This window comes from Cydia fagiglandana, chromosome 15 (genome assembly GCF_963556715.1).
Source record: "Cydia fagiglandana chromosome 15, ilCydFagi1.1, whole genome shotgun sequence".
Classification (NCBI taxonomy): domain Eukaryota; kingdom Metazoa; phylum Arthropoda; class Insecta; order Lepidoptera; family Tortricidae; genus Cydia; species Cydia fagiglandana.
Genome location: NC_085946.1, coordinates 9,180,565 through 9,193,345, shown reverse-complemented (window position 1 = coordinate 9,193,345; position 12,781 = coordinate 9,180,565). Strand labels below are relative to the sequence as shown.

The window sequence follows — 12,781 nt, the reverse complement described above, 5'->3', positions numbered from 1 at the left end:
ATTCAACCTCATGCATCAAACCTTCATTTTTTTTTTAATAGGGTCGCATATCGGGTATATCTGAACGAGCCTTCATATTGTGTGTGTAGGTATTTATATTTAGGCGTGCGGTCTCGTTTGTAAGCGGGAGCGATAGCACATATTGATAGTGAGAAATTTAAGAGGTTAGTTAGATTTCCCAACAAAGCACGCTTGACAGTAAGGAATCTAAGAATGTTGCTTTTCACTCACTAAAATTCGCTACCTACGAATAAGAGCCTTCAAGAGAACACGTGCATTTCGCTCGTAATTGTCTATACCTACATGTACATCCGCGAACGAGACGCAGGGGTGATAATAACAAAACGCATCAATTTGATGTCAAAATGTAAAGTTTGAGTTAGCCTCCTGAAGGCGTACTTTATTTATAATAATAGGTTAAGGATTTGATGTAGATTCGTTATAGTAACGATCAAAAGTGACGTTTATCCCATATTGGGATACCCTCCTCCAATTGAGGGGGGATTTAAATCTTCTCGAGACAGAGGTGTAGAGTTAGAGCCGGTGTACAATTTGACGTTCATAAGCGCATTGTAATAAGTATGCCTACTTAGATAATAAACTATCTTTATCTTTCTGGTTGAATAAATGTACACTCAGAATTAGGGCTCCCGGTATCCGTGTTACACGCCGAAACGGATACCCGTGTTCTTAAGACCGGCGGTGCTAAGAACACGGTTTACACGGAACCGCCGAGATCCGGATACGTATCCAAGAAACGTTTCTCAGATACGTATCTCCGTTTAGTATCTCCGTTTACACGGGTACTTAAAACCGGCCCGAACGGATCCGAAACAGTTTGACCCAATCAATGCTCTAGGTCTGCGTATGCAAGGTCTAATATTGAATGTTGACTTCAGATGAACTCGTTTGGTGTACGATTTTTTTTTTAATTATTTGTAACTTTGTTGATATAACATATTTAGCCAACTATACAATATATGAATCAAAGTAGGTGTCCCTATTCTATATTATTGTCTACTATTTTTAATTTTATACCTACTCGTCCCTAGTTTAATACCTTTTTTTTTACTATGATTGCTAGTAGGCTAGTTTTATTACATAATTATATTTCAATCAAAGAAACACATTTTATATATATGTAATGGTAATGGTTTAAGTAGTATAGTTTCGTGAAGAATACTTAGATGTGCAGACAAATACTACCTATATTAGTTAAAAATAACAATTAGAAAATAATTATGAATTACTTTGTGGTTATTTGTTATTTTTATCAATTTTCTGCAGCGCGTAAAACAGCAAATCTGCCAACGACGCAAAACAAAGTACACACAAGCGGCATTCGAAGCGCAGGATTTCACGCGAGAACCTTATAAACCCATGTAACCTTGGTTACCTTGCGATTATATTGTTAAATACATTAACATAGATCTCAAAATTGGTAATCATTCATGTTCACTTGGGTCACTTTCACACTAGTGTTCAGGTAATAAATGCCGGCCGGTGGTGTTCCATTCATTAGAATTAGAACGTGTTGTTTTCCAATACCCTTTTGTCTGATATCGCTAAAATCAAGTAGGTTCCCAAACCATTATCAGAACTGCCACCGCCAATTATAAGCTTTATGTCGGTGTAATAAGGTGAACACGTCTACACAAGATATTGTAACAAATGCAGCGGCAAAAATTTAAGAAGTAAAATGTTTCCCATTGTTTTATAGCCGCTGCGGCCCGCACCATACTATAAAAAGCATTTTATATGATAAGAGGGAAATCAAAAACAATTAGAATGAACAAGAAATAAATATGATTTTTAAAATATTTTGTTTAAGTATGACTCCAGTTCGCCACTTAGTCCGTCAGTTCGTAAAATACAGTATTTCCAAGTTATCTTAATTTAAAATCGTTTTTGTTTTGTTGCTAAATATTGCAAATAATATTTATTAGTACAGTCTTAAAGTAAATTTTATATGATAATAAGATGTAAGACTTTTCGTAAATTCAAAATTAATTATATTAAATGTTGTAGGTACATTTCTTATTGGCAGATACACATGATAATTTTTAATTTTTACATGGTTTACTATAACAATACATACTAAGATGTCTGGCTTACGTAAGTTAAAAAATAATTTAGATTAAAAAATATACATTTCTTATTGACAGAATACATTCAATGAAATGTACCTACATATTCGACAAAACTCACACATACATTGTAGGTAATATCAGTAATATGATTGACAATTGATTGAATTTTTACTACATAGGTATGTATATACATATGTACTTATAGAACTTATATTTACAGCTTATTAAAAATATAGGAAATGTTTAAAAATGTGCAATTGGTAAGAATATTGTATACCTACCAGATCATGCATGGCCAGGTTTTATCGTGTACTGTCTTTATACTTACTCTTTATTGCTTTTATTTTTTATTACTAGCACTTTATATTTATTGCTATCAAGTTATAATTATAATAAACCATAAAGTACCTATCTACCTATTAGTACTTATTTGAAGTATTATATGAAATACATTTTTGATAAGTAGCATACTATAGGTATAGTATTTCTAATTTTCTACTCGTATTGCAATGCAACATTGCAAGCAAAAACTACCTGCTCAGAAAATGTTTGTAAACCGTTTATTGAATTTCGACTCTATGAACCACGGATTAAGGTTAAATATGACAAAAACTAGTCATAAATCTTTTGTCTATTCATTTGTAGCTCGTACGCCGGTTCGTTCCTTCGCTACTCGTCAAGGACGTGTCCGGAGCCACGGGTAAATAAGATCCGTTTCTTCGAATACCCGTTTATCCGTGGAAACGGATCTTAATTACACGTTTCTTAATTACACGTGCGGAACGGGCCAGAAAACCGTGTAACGTGTTATTCGGAAACGGGTATTCGAAACGTGTAAACGAAACACGGACTCGACCGCGAGCCCTACTCAGAATACGCCACCTGCTCGCAGTCGCTGTCTCTTATCAACTAGACAGTCCTCAATAGCGGGCGAACTCCCGAGACTGAGTTTTGACATGCGATAGTATCCCCGAGTGACGCAGCCTTACACCTCACTCCATGGTGATGCCAATAACCTTGTGCAACAGCACAATACGAGACTGAACACAGCCTCATACAAATATTACAGGCCGGTATAAGGATAAAATGTTATTTATTTAGCGCTCTGTGCAGTGGTGTCGGTTGTTGTAATTTTAATGATAGATTAAATTGAGCATGTTATGAATATGTAAGTAGTTTCTTAAGTTGAAAGCGCTGGTGGCCTAGCGGTAAGAGCGTGCGACTTTCAATCCGGAGGTCGCGGGTTCAAACCCCGGCTCGTACCAATGAGTTTTTCGGAACTTATGTACGAAATATCATTTGATATTTGCCAGTCGCTTTTCGGTGAAGGAAAACATCGTCAGGAAACCGGACTAATCCTAATAAGGCCTAGTTTCCCCTCTGGGTTGGAAGGTCAGATGGCAGTCGCTTTCGTAAAAACTAGTGCCTACGTCAAATCATGGGATTAGTTGTCAAGCGGACCCCAGGCTCCCATGAGCCGTGGCAAAATGCCGGGATAACGGCAGGAAGAAGAAGTAGTTTCTTAAGTTATTGTTTAAAGATATTCTATTGTTGTATAAAATCTACCGCGGATGGAGTATCGAGACAAACCTTACTGGTTTAACGATACTTTTGTAATTAAGCTTAGATATTGTGTTGTAATTACCTGAATAAATAATAATTTTCAAAATAAATGCGATACGTTTTTGCACCATTACGGAGGTAAAGGAAAAAGCGTATACTTTTGACGATAAAATACATCGCTATTTCGCTAAACCTTATAAAACAAAGACCCCGCCCCGTCTGTCTGTTTGTATGTTTATGTGTTTATATGTTCGCGAAGACTACTGAACGAATTTTCATGTGTTTTTTTTCCACTTATCAATTAAGTTAGTCTTGTTACGAATACACTTAAACCTTCCTGGTTTAAGTGTATTCGTTAACCCGTTCGAAGCCGGGGTGGGTTGGTAGTAGTAAATAATACAAAAATGGCAGAACTGTGGTATCTGACCGGATTGACGTGCCAATTTCAAACCAGAGGACCGAACCTTGAATACTAGGTATTTGAGGTATTTAAATTTCAAGATAATCTGGTTGTTCAATATACTTTAATTATAACATTTACTATTTACATCTAGCTCTTAGATGACAAATTTATATAGTCTTTTTATAATTTTCATGAAACTAGAGGTATTCGTAAGAAGTAGGTACCTACATACGTTGATATGAGTAGGTACCATTTACATTCATTAACATTCTACTATGTTAAATCCAACATAATTTATTTATTGACCCAAAAAACATAATAATAACAGCATAAATACCTTCAGATCCACAGCGCAGGCTTAAATCAATAATAATAATTAGGATTTTCTGTTTTAATTTGGTCAAAAGTTTTTAATCTAATAAAAACAAGACTACATAACGGTAAGGAGATCTCCAAAAGTGGACTCGTAATTAGGTAAATTGGAGTTTCAGGTATAAGTTCTTCTTCTCTTCTCTTTCTCTTCTCTTTAATGTTCTTTTTACACCTTCTTCTCCGCTATACCTCTCTCAAAAATTTCAATTTCTGGCTGAAGGCAGTGGCCACCGTCTGCGTTCGAGCGCGAATTTATCACTTGCCATCCCTCGTCACAAATCTCGAGGATACAATAAGTCCTTCGCAGTGCGTCCAGTGAAGCTGTGGAATGAGCTGCCTGTGTCGCTCAGGCAGGCACAATCGGTTGCGTCGTTCAAGGAGAGGTTAAAGAAGCTATGGTTATCTGATTTGACTGATTAATTTGTCTATATTTCTATTGTATAGTTGCTTTATATCGTTCTAATTCTTTCCAATTTTTAGTGTATTTTCCCCTTTCCTTTTTGTGTAATATATGTATGTTTATCCTATAAATTTTGTATGTATTTATATCCTTTATCTTTCTGGTACCTTGTTGTACATTTTGCTGCATTTGTCACCCTCTTTTCACTCTCTCCTCTCATCTACTCAAAGGTTAACTGGAAGAGATCCCTCAAAGGGATAAGTTCGCCTTTGTACTTCTTGCTAATTGTATGTTATTTTTAATATGTCTTTTTGTACAATAAAGAGTTTACTACTACTACTACTACATAAGTAGTTGAAAAGACTCTCAAAGACAATTTTGAACAAGTATCAATTTACTGCGGAGTAATACGGAGACAGCCATTATTACTAAATTATCTTGGAAATATACATATTATTATTTACGAGTGCAAATTAAGAGATGTTAATAAAAAAAGACGTGAACGCAAAAGTGCCAATTAATATAACAAGAATGCTTTAAATATAGTAAGAAAAGTTATAGTAAAACATTTTACTGTACGAAAATCAAAACAAAACAGGAAAAATAACCTTCGTCATTAGTACAAGGGCGAACTTATCCCTTTAAGGGATCTCTTCCAGTTAACCTTTGAGCAATTGAGGGAGAATTGGAGACGGTATACACGAGTATATATAACAAAAGGCTCTATTTAGATTTTATATAAATGAATACAGGTGCTTATAGTTAGTACATACGAATAGCCAGGGTTATTAATCATATCAAATAAATTACATAATACGACACTTTCCCTTAAAGAAGTCTGTACCTATATGAATTGTGTACCGACAATTCATATAGGTACATCATATCAAATAAATGACATAAAACGACACTTTCCCTTAAAGAAGTATGTACCTATATGAATTGTGTACCGACAATTCATATAGGTACATCATATCAAATAAATGACATAAAACGACACTTTCCCTTAAAGAAGTCTGTACGTATATGAATTGTGTACCGACAATTCATATAGGTACATCATATCAAATAAATGACATAAAACGACACTTTCCCTTAAAGAAGTCTGTACCTATATGAATTGTGTACCGACAATTCATATAGGTACATCATATCAAATAAATGACATAAAACGACACTTTCCCTTAAAGAAGTCTGTACCGTACCTATATGAATTGTCGGTGCACAAGGACACGTTTACTTGGTTCTCGTGAGAGACTGACCCACGTAACACGTGTACCTGAGTTATTCGAGGCCCCTTTTAATTTTCTTTTCGGATGTTGTTTTTACGTGGGCCCTATCCCTTTAAATCCGTTCTTAGTTTACGAAGGCCTGCAGCTTACGGCATACCGCAGGACGTAATACCAACAATGTAAATATACTGAACACTTTTATGTTTCGAGCTCCCGCCCAGTGAATTGATTTTGGGACAAAGGTTTACTTTAGGAGATTGTAGACACTAACTTGCAAAGTTTGGGGACTCTAGCTCTTCCTTGGCGTGCTAAGATCGTTTACCTACTTTATTTTATCTATAGCTTATGAAAATTGTTGATGTAAACATAATAATAAGAATAAATATAACCCGGCTCGCTGATCCTAGGGGGTGTTCAAAAGCTGTTAATTGAAAATCCTACAGCAAGGCCGTCACCTTATATTAGAAGGCGTAAGCTAAGGCGAGGTAATTGCGGGCTGCTTCATGAGGTTTACGTCACTTCCCGTAGCTAAGGTTCAAAACTTTCCGATAATTCAATGAAAAGGAATTTGCAATACCCATCTAATAATGCTGCGAATTAGCAAATATTAGAAATATTTTAGTGAATTCAATTCATAAATTATTTAAAAAAAAATATTCGTATTTTAGTCGATTTTATGGTCACTTTTAAGACCTTGTTTATATTTTTTCGTTATCTTAAACTTATATTTTGAAAACTTCCACTTTCACCTAAACGTACGATTTGCACGATCAAGTTAAGACCACCAGCCACACTGATATAAATACCGTAGAACCATACTATAGTCCAAAAGCGCCCAACTGTTGTCCAAAATTAGCTCAAATATTTTCGTTAAGGTATGACTTATTTGAATGTCGTATGTAATTCAAAAGCAAAATATTTGTAAAATTACAACAAATAATTCTGAAAAATAGGTATTGATACTTAGTTATATATTGAAATTGTGGACCATAGTTTAGGTAGTACTGGCCTACAGTTGGGTGGTTTTTAGTATATGTACCGACTATTGATTTGGCCGACTAGCCGACTAATCGGCGCTCAGATGGAAGACTAGTCGGCTAGTCGGCCAGATCACTAGTTTGGTCTAAGTTCGGTACAAAAGCACTAAAAAACTATCGCTTTACTCCTTTCGTCGCGCTATTCATCATTTAGTAACGCTAAAAAATTAAATAAAAACACCTAAGGCTACATATCTCATACGACGACCGGACAATCGGACATAAGTAAGCGACCACACGGTCAATAATTTCGAACAAAAGTTTTCGTAATCACGCTAAATAGGAATTTGGGTAAAATAGGTGAAAATATGTGCTGTTTATTTCTTTTTGCCCTGTGTTTCTGTCACTTATTAAAGTGCCGACTAATCGGTCATTTTTGCCGACTAATCGCCGACTACAATAATCCTTAGTGGTTTTACAATTTAAAACTGTTCATTGTAATTCTGTGCACAGAAACGCGCACGCCGTTTCAAGAACCACATCCTGTGCGACCTGCACTTTGCGGACGTCGCGCTCATGGAGTGCAGTGACTTCATGCAGCAACTGCGCAGCTTCAAGCCCCAGTCCCTCGGCTGCGCCGTCGCGCGCCGCAAGTCTTCGACCACGCTCATATTCCCGCTGCCACCGCAGGCGTGTTCAGGTGAGGTTCTTCACCACGTGATTATTTTTTTCTAATGTTTTCCTCGTACGCGGATCCCCGCTCCGGCATACGAAGGCTTAAGGTGACAGTCCATTTCCAACGACAGCTGTACTACTGTTCACTTTACTATGGAAATTGACAATAACACCGACGCGACGCGTTCAGTACCAGTAGTGCAGCTGCGGTCAGAAATTGAATGTTACCCTTAAGGTGACAGTCCATTTCCAACGACAGCTGCACTACTGTTCATTTTACTATGGTAATTGACAATAACACCGACGCGACGCGTTCAGGACCAGTAGTGCAGCTGCGGTCAGAAATGGAATGTTACCCCTATTCGGTCCATTAGGTTTTTAGATGCTAGACTCGATTCCACAGTTGCGGCTTCTTTAAGTCTTCTAGTATGCTCATCCTGCTACCATTCCAGGCTTGCTGTAATCAGGTAGCCTGATTAGTAAACCTTCAAATGATAATTCGCATACGTACATTGTCTAACCTATATTCAATGTACAGGCCTAATACTCAAGTCAAAGTATGTTGTCATACAGCTTTTAAAGTCCTTCAAATATGCTATCGTCAAGTGTATATCCTGTTTAACATTATATTTGTATATGTACCTACATATATTATTCCTACCAAATTGTTGTTGCGTGGAGTAACAATAACAACAACAAAGTTAGTGATGCCTTTGCCCTTAAGCCATCAAGCTACAGTACGTTAACCAAACATCGTTAAACATATTGCTTCACTCAAGACAAGATATTTTTTTATCAAAACGTTGTCCCCGTGAACTGGCGCTCGACGACTGGGTACGGCATAGCACATACGAGTAATAAGGGCATAACTTAAAATGATTTACGTTACTAATTGTACTTCCAAATCAGGTAATAAAGCTGTAGTAGTTGCATTTTGAAAATCCCATATAGTTATCAAACCTGCTCACAAAACTTCACGAGAATCAGTTGAGAAATGTGACCCGTAGCCACGAATGCATTTTTGCCCACAGTCAGAAACGAAGACGCTTCGATCGTGCTTCACTCTTTACTTGTATCTTTTAGCTATTTTTGGTGAAACCCCAAAATTATCTAAACAAAATTAACTGTTGTAGGTGACTTTAACCAAGTCAAGCAATTAAGGGTTTAATCCGCAGTTGAAATGTTAATTTGATCGACTTGTCAGAAAATTGCGCTGTAGTTAATACGCCCCTAGGACTGGCGTGAGCTTAAGGCGAATCCTTGCTCCAATTTTCTGGATAATTGACAAGATTAAACACGCTAACCATTCCCTACACTCCTTTTAACTGTTCCTAAACTCCCGTAACAGAATAATTACGTGACATTCAAATGAAGATTTTGGTCCGAGTTGAACAAAATTATTGCACAGTTAACGATATTATTTCGGCTAATTTTCGCTTGAATATTTATGTTCGTTTATTCAATAGCTGGCTTAATCTTTAGCATTCAAAGGGAGAAGAGAACAGAACGATAATGCTCGTATTAGCGCAGTTTTCTATAGAGATTTTAAATTCATACGTATATGTAATTTATTTTTAGTTATTGTGCATTTCGCTTTTACTTGTCAGTAAATGTTTTATTGTTTGGCCCGAGGGAGACGCAGGGATATAAAATGACATAATTTAGATATAATTCTGATATCAGTGTACGTTCGAATTGGCCTGTTATTCCTTTGTAAATGCTGTAGAGTAATAAGCACAAAGCTTAACCAACGTTATTGACAAGTTAGCTGCTCAACTATAGTTCGTTTTTTTTAGCATTAGAAAGAACTTGGAAGAAGGTAAGCGATTTTGGCATGTCTTTTAATTGAAAAACGCTTATTAAAAATCAGTAACTATCATTTATGAAAGCAGAAGAATATAAATGATTGTATTAGATTCATAATTGTTACATATTTGCCGTAACTTATTTTTAAAATGAGTTTTTCAATTAAAAGACACATCAAGATTGTTTACCTAATTTCTAATGCTAAAAAAAACGAGGTATAGATTGGCAGCTTCGTGTGTAGTTACCACGGAATTAGCTTGAGGCAAATTGAATCGGAGAGTCCTTTGTTTTGTTACTCGATGTATTTACAAGGAGATATAATATTCGAATATAAGCTGTTGTGAGACATACTAACATTGAATAATTTTACGGCATTTTACGGGTTTTTTTTTGCTCGCACTGTTAGTGCTTGAGAAAGACCTAGGCTCTCCGAAACATGTCGCGCGAGTGACTAAAAACAAGTGAGTCTAAACCGTAAAATTATTCAAAGATATAATATTGTAATGGGGTTTGTTGACGTATAGTAATGATTTGTGTTTTTGAATGTATCATTTCATAAATAAATTTACAAATTAATATGCTTTAAAGGACATTTAATCAGTTTTAGATCAAATGCTGAATCAGGGATTTTTATGTGATTGATTGAATTATTTAACTGGTAATCGAACAAGCAATTATTATAAAAATATTATCTTATCTGTTATTGTTGAATTTCAGGTATGTATATATTTGTATAGGTATTTCAAAGCCAGTTTATAATTGACTTGATGTAAATAAAGTAAATTTTTATAGCACGCCACTCAGTTGAATAATGCGTGTAATATTTGGTTTCTATTTTTCCCAAAAATTCTTATTTATGGTTTTTAAATACCTAATTTAATGAACAAAAACGACCACCACCACCAACACGTAATAAACACAAACTAAAGAATTCTTTTAGCTATAAAATTACAGTTTCACCTTATTACTAAAATATTTAAAACGGATCAGTCACGCAACTTTGACCTAATTGGATAGCAGGAAAACTCGAAAAGACGAACATTGTGTTTGTTCGAGACATGTGAAGTGAAATTAGGGCATAATTTAAAATATGTTTTCTTAATCATCTATTGAGGATTTCCTTTAAAGAAATTGAAAAACCTTGGTGTGAATGATGTTTGCATAGAATTGTGGATGTGATACGGCTACGGTATCCCCTACCTGTCGTAAAGGAGGTTCTCGGGGTCAGAGACGGTCGCAGCTAGGGACTGCAACTGAAAAAAAAAAGAGGGGACCCACAACCGGGCATAACGCTAAGACTGGCGCGTTCATTGGAGATCCCAGAACCGTCCGAAATGCTCCGGGGAGGACAACTGGGAGGTTTTTAGTCGGTGAAAGTCCGACATAACCTCCGCACAGTCCTTGCAGTGCGGAGGTATCCATAACGGATTTTCCTCCCAATAAAAAAAGGTAGTCTGAGCCATAGGTACTCCGCTTCATATCCCGTTACCGCCTGACACGCTGGTCAGATATATCTCACGGCGAAATGGAGGACTCTCGTTTATGACAATATCCTTCAGCTGAGAGAAAACAGCCCTATCAAATTACATTTGATATTGATAACCGCTGGACTCTATGACACATACTCGTATGTAGGTAATAAATAGAAAAAAAATACACAAAATAGTTTTTTCCCTGAAAACCTGTTTGAAATGTGCAGTTAAGCGTGAGTTGGACTGATTGTACGGAACCCATGAAACGCGAGTACGACTCGCCCTTGGCCGGTTTTTCATTGTGATTCACATTTGTATTTACAATTTATATGTCGCTATAATACGCGCATAACGTTTTATCGCTCAAACTTCGGAGCGTCATGTAAATCGGAAGCAGAACTATAACCGCGAAAATCGACGATCGCAAATTGCGAGCATTTTTCTCTGTCACTCTAATTACGCCTTCATTGGTGTAAAAGAGCAAGATCCCCGCTATTTGCGAATTTCGGTTTTCGCGGTAGCCCCTCAGTGTGCCATGCTATGCCCCGTACTCGGCCCGTAGCACCCGTAGTAGTAGTCATCAGAAGAATGTCTCGGATCCATACGTATCTGGCTGTCGGTCGCTTTCAAAACGTGTATAGGTGTGATATAAAATATATTATGTAAAGTAAACTGCTACACCCTCGTAAAGTTCATGTTTTGTACTGATTAGACTTTTAACATCTTTGACAATACCAAGATTGCCTTTTATAAATGATTATGAATGTGGGCTAAACCATAATATATGTTACGTAATTTCAGACCAGACTTTAGCCACGTATACAGTCGACGTCAAATATATGTTTACATTTTTCGCCTTATTACAAGGGAGTAAGGTACAAAAGTGTAAACGTATCTTTGACGTTGACTGTACTGTGATAGTAGTAGTGGCTTATGATAGTATGGAGAGAATACAGTATATTAGGAGTGTGGGAGTTCTTTGATGTGGCTTGATTATTCGAACTAGAGTATACAAATTGTATAATGTTACCAGAGACTAGTAAATATTAAGGCGGACAACCTCCAAACAACACCTCATTATGCGCGTGCCTTTTTACTATTTTCACAATTTAGCCTTATGCGTACTGCGTACACAATAATATTTGTCACTGTGTTATTATTTTTATGTAGATACTCGTAAAATTCGAGTTTTGTGTTATAAAATAATAGTACAACGAAAGCATAATAAAATTATTTTTAAGCATATTCTTATATAATACCGTCATCATCCAAATTCTCGGCTGACATCATATTTTCCCACTGACTGATGATAACATCTGCTTTGACCCTCTAAGTTTGTTTCATTTGGGAAGTTTAATCTTTATAATGTAAAGTTTTTTACTCCCTTATTGTAATGTTTAGGTACTTATTTGTTCTCTGATATTTTTCACTGGAGCTATGATATATTGTGTTTTATTAATTTGTTACGTTCCCGCTTAGTTATAAAAATGCTGTGTACACTTGGTTTGGATCTCGTGCTAGTTTTTAAGCCATAATATGCGATAACTTTTTTTTAGTCCGTTATAGTGTCCCACTCCCTTGATTTCCATAACTCCCGTTGTAGTGGTTTTTCCGGCCAGTTACTGATGAAGGCGTCTAAGTTGTGACGTTCGTTGTATGGGAGTTGTCAGTCTGCTTTATTTACTAGACTCTTATGTTACCAATCTCACTAACTAGTTTCATTCAAAATATACATGTATACTCTCATCATGTAATTAATACCTGATGTGTGTGCTAATAGCCGATGTTTGT

At 36.2% G+C, this 12,781-nt stretch overlaps 1 protein-coding gene across 1 annotated transcript in view; it reads left to right on the top strand.

Annotated features, from left to right (window-relative positions):
* Positions 1–12,781, top strand: part of LOC134671330 (uncharacterized) — a 123,626-nt gene that overhangs the window by 22,025 nt on the left and 88,820 nt on the right. Inside the window, exon 4 of the mRNA XM_063529158.1 lies at positions 7,551–7,737. Within this exon, the coding sequence (XP_063385228.1) occupies positions 7,551–7,737 (187 nt within the window). The remainder of the gene's footprint in view (positions 1–7,550; positions 7,738–12,781) is intronic.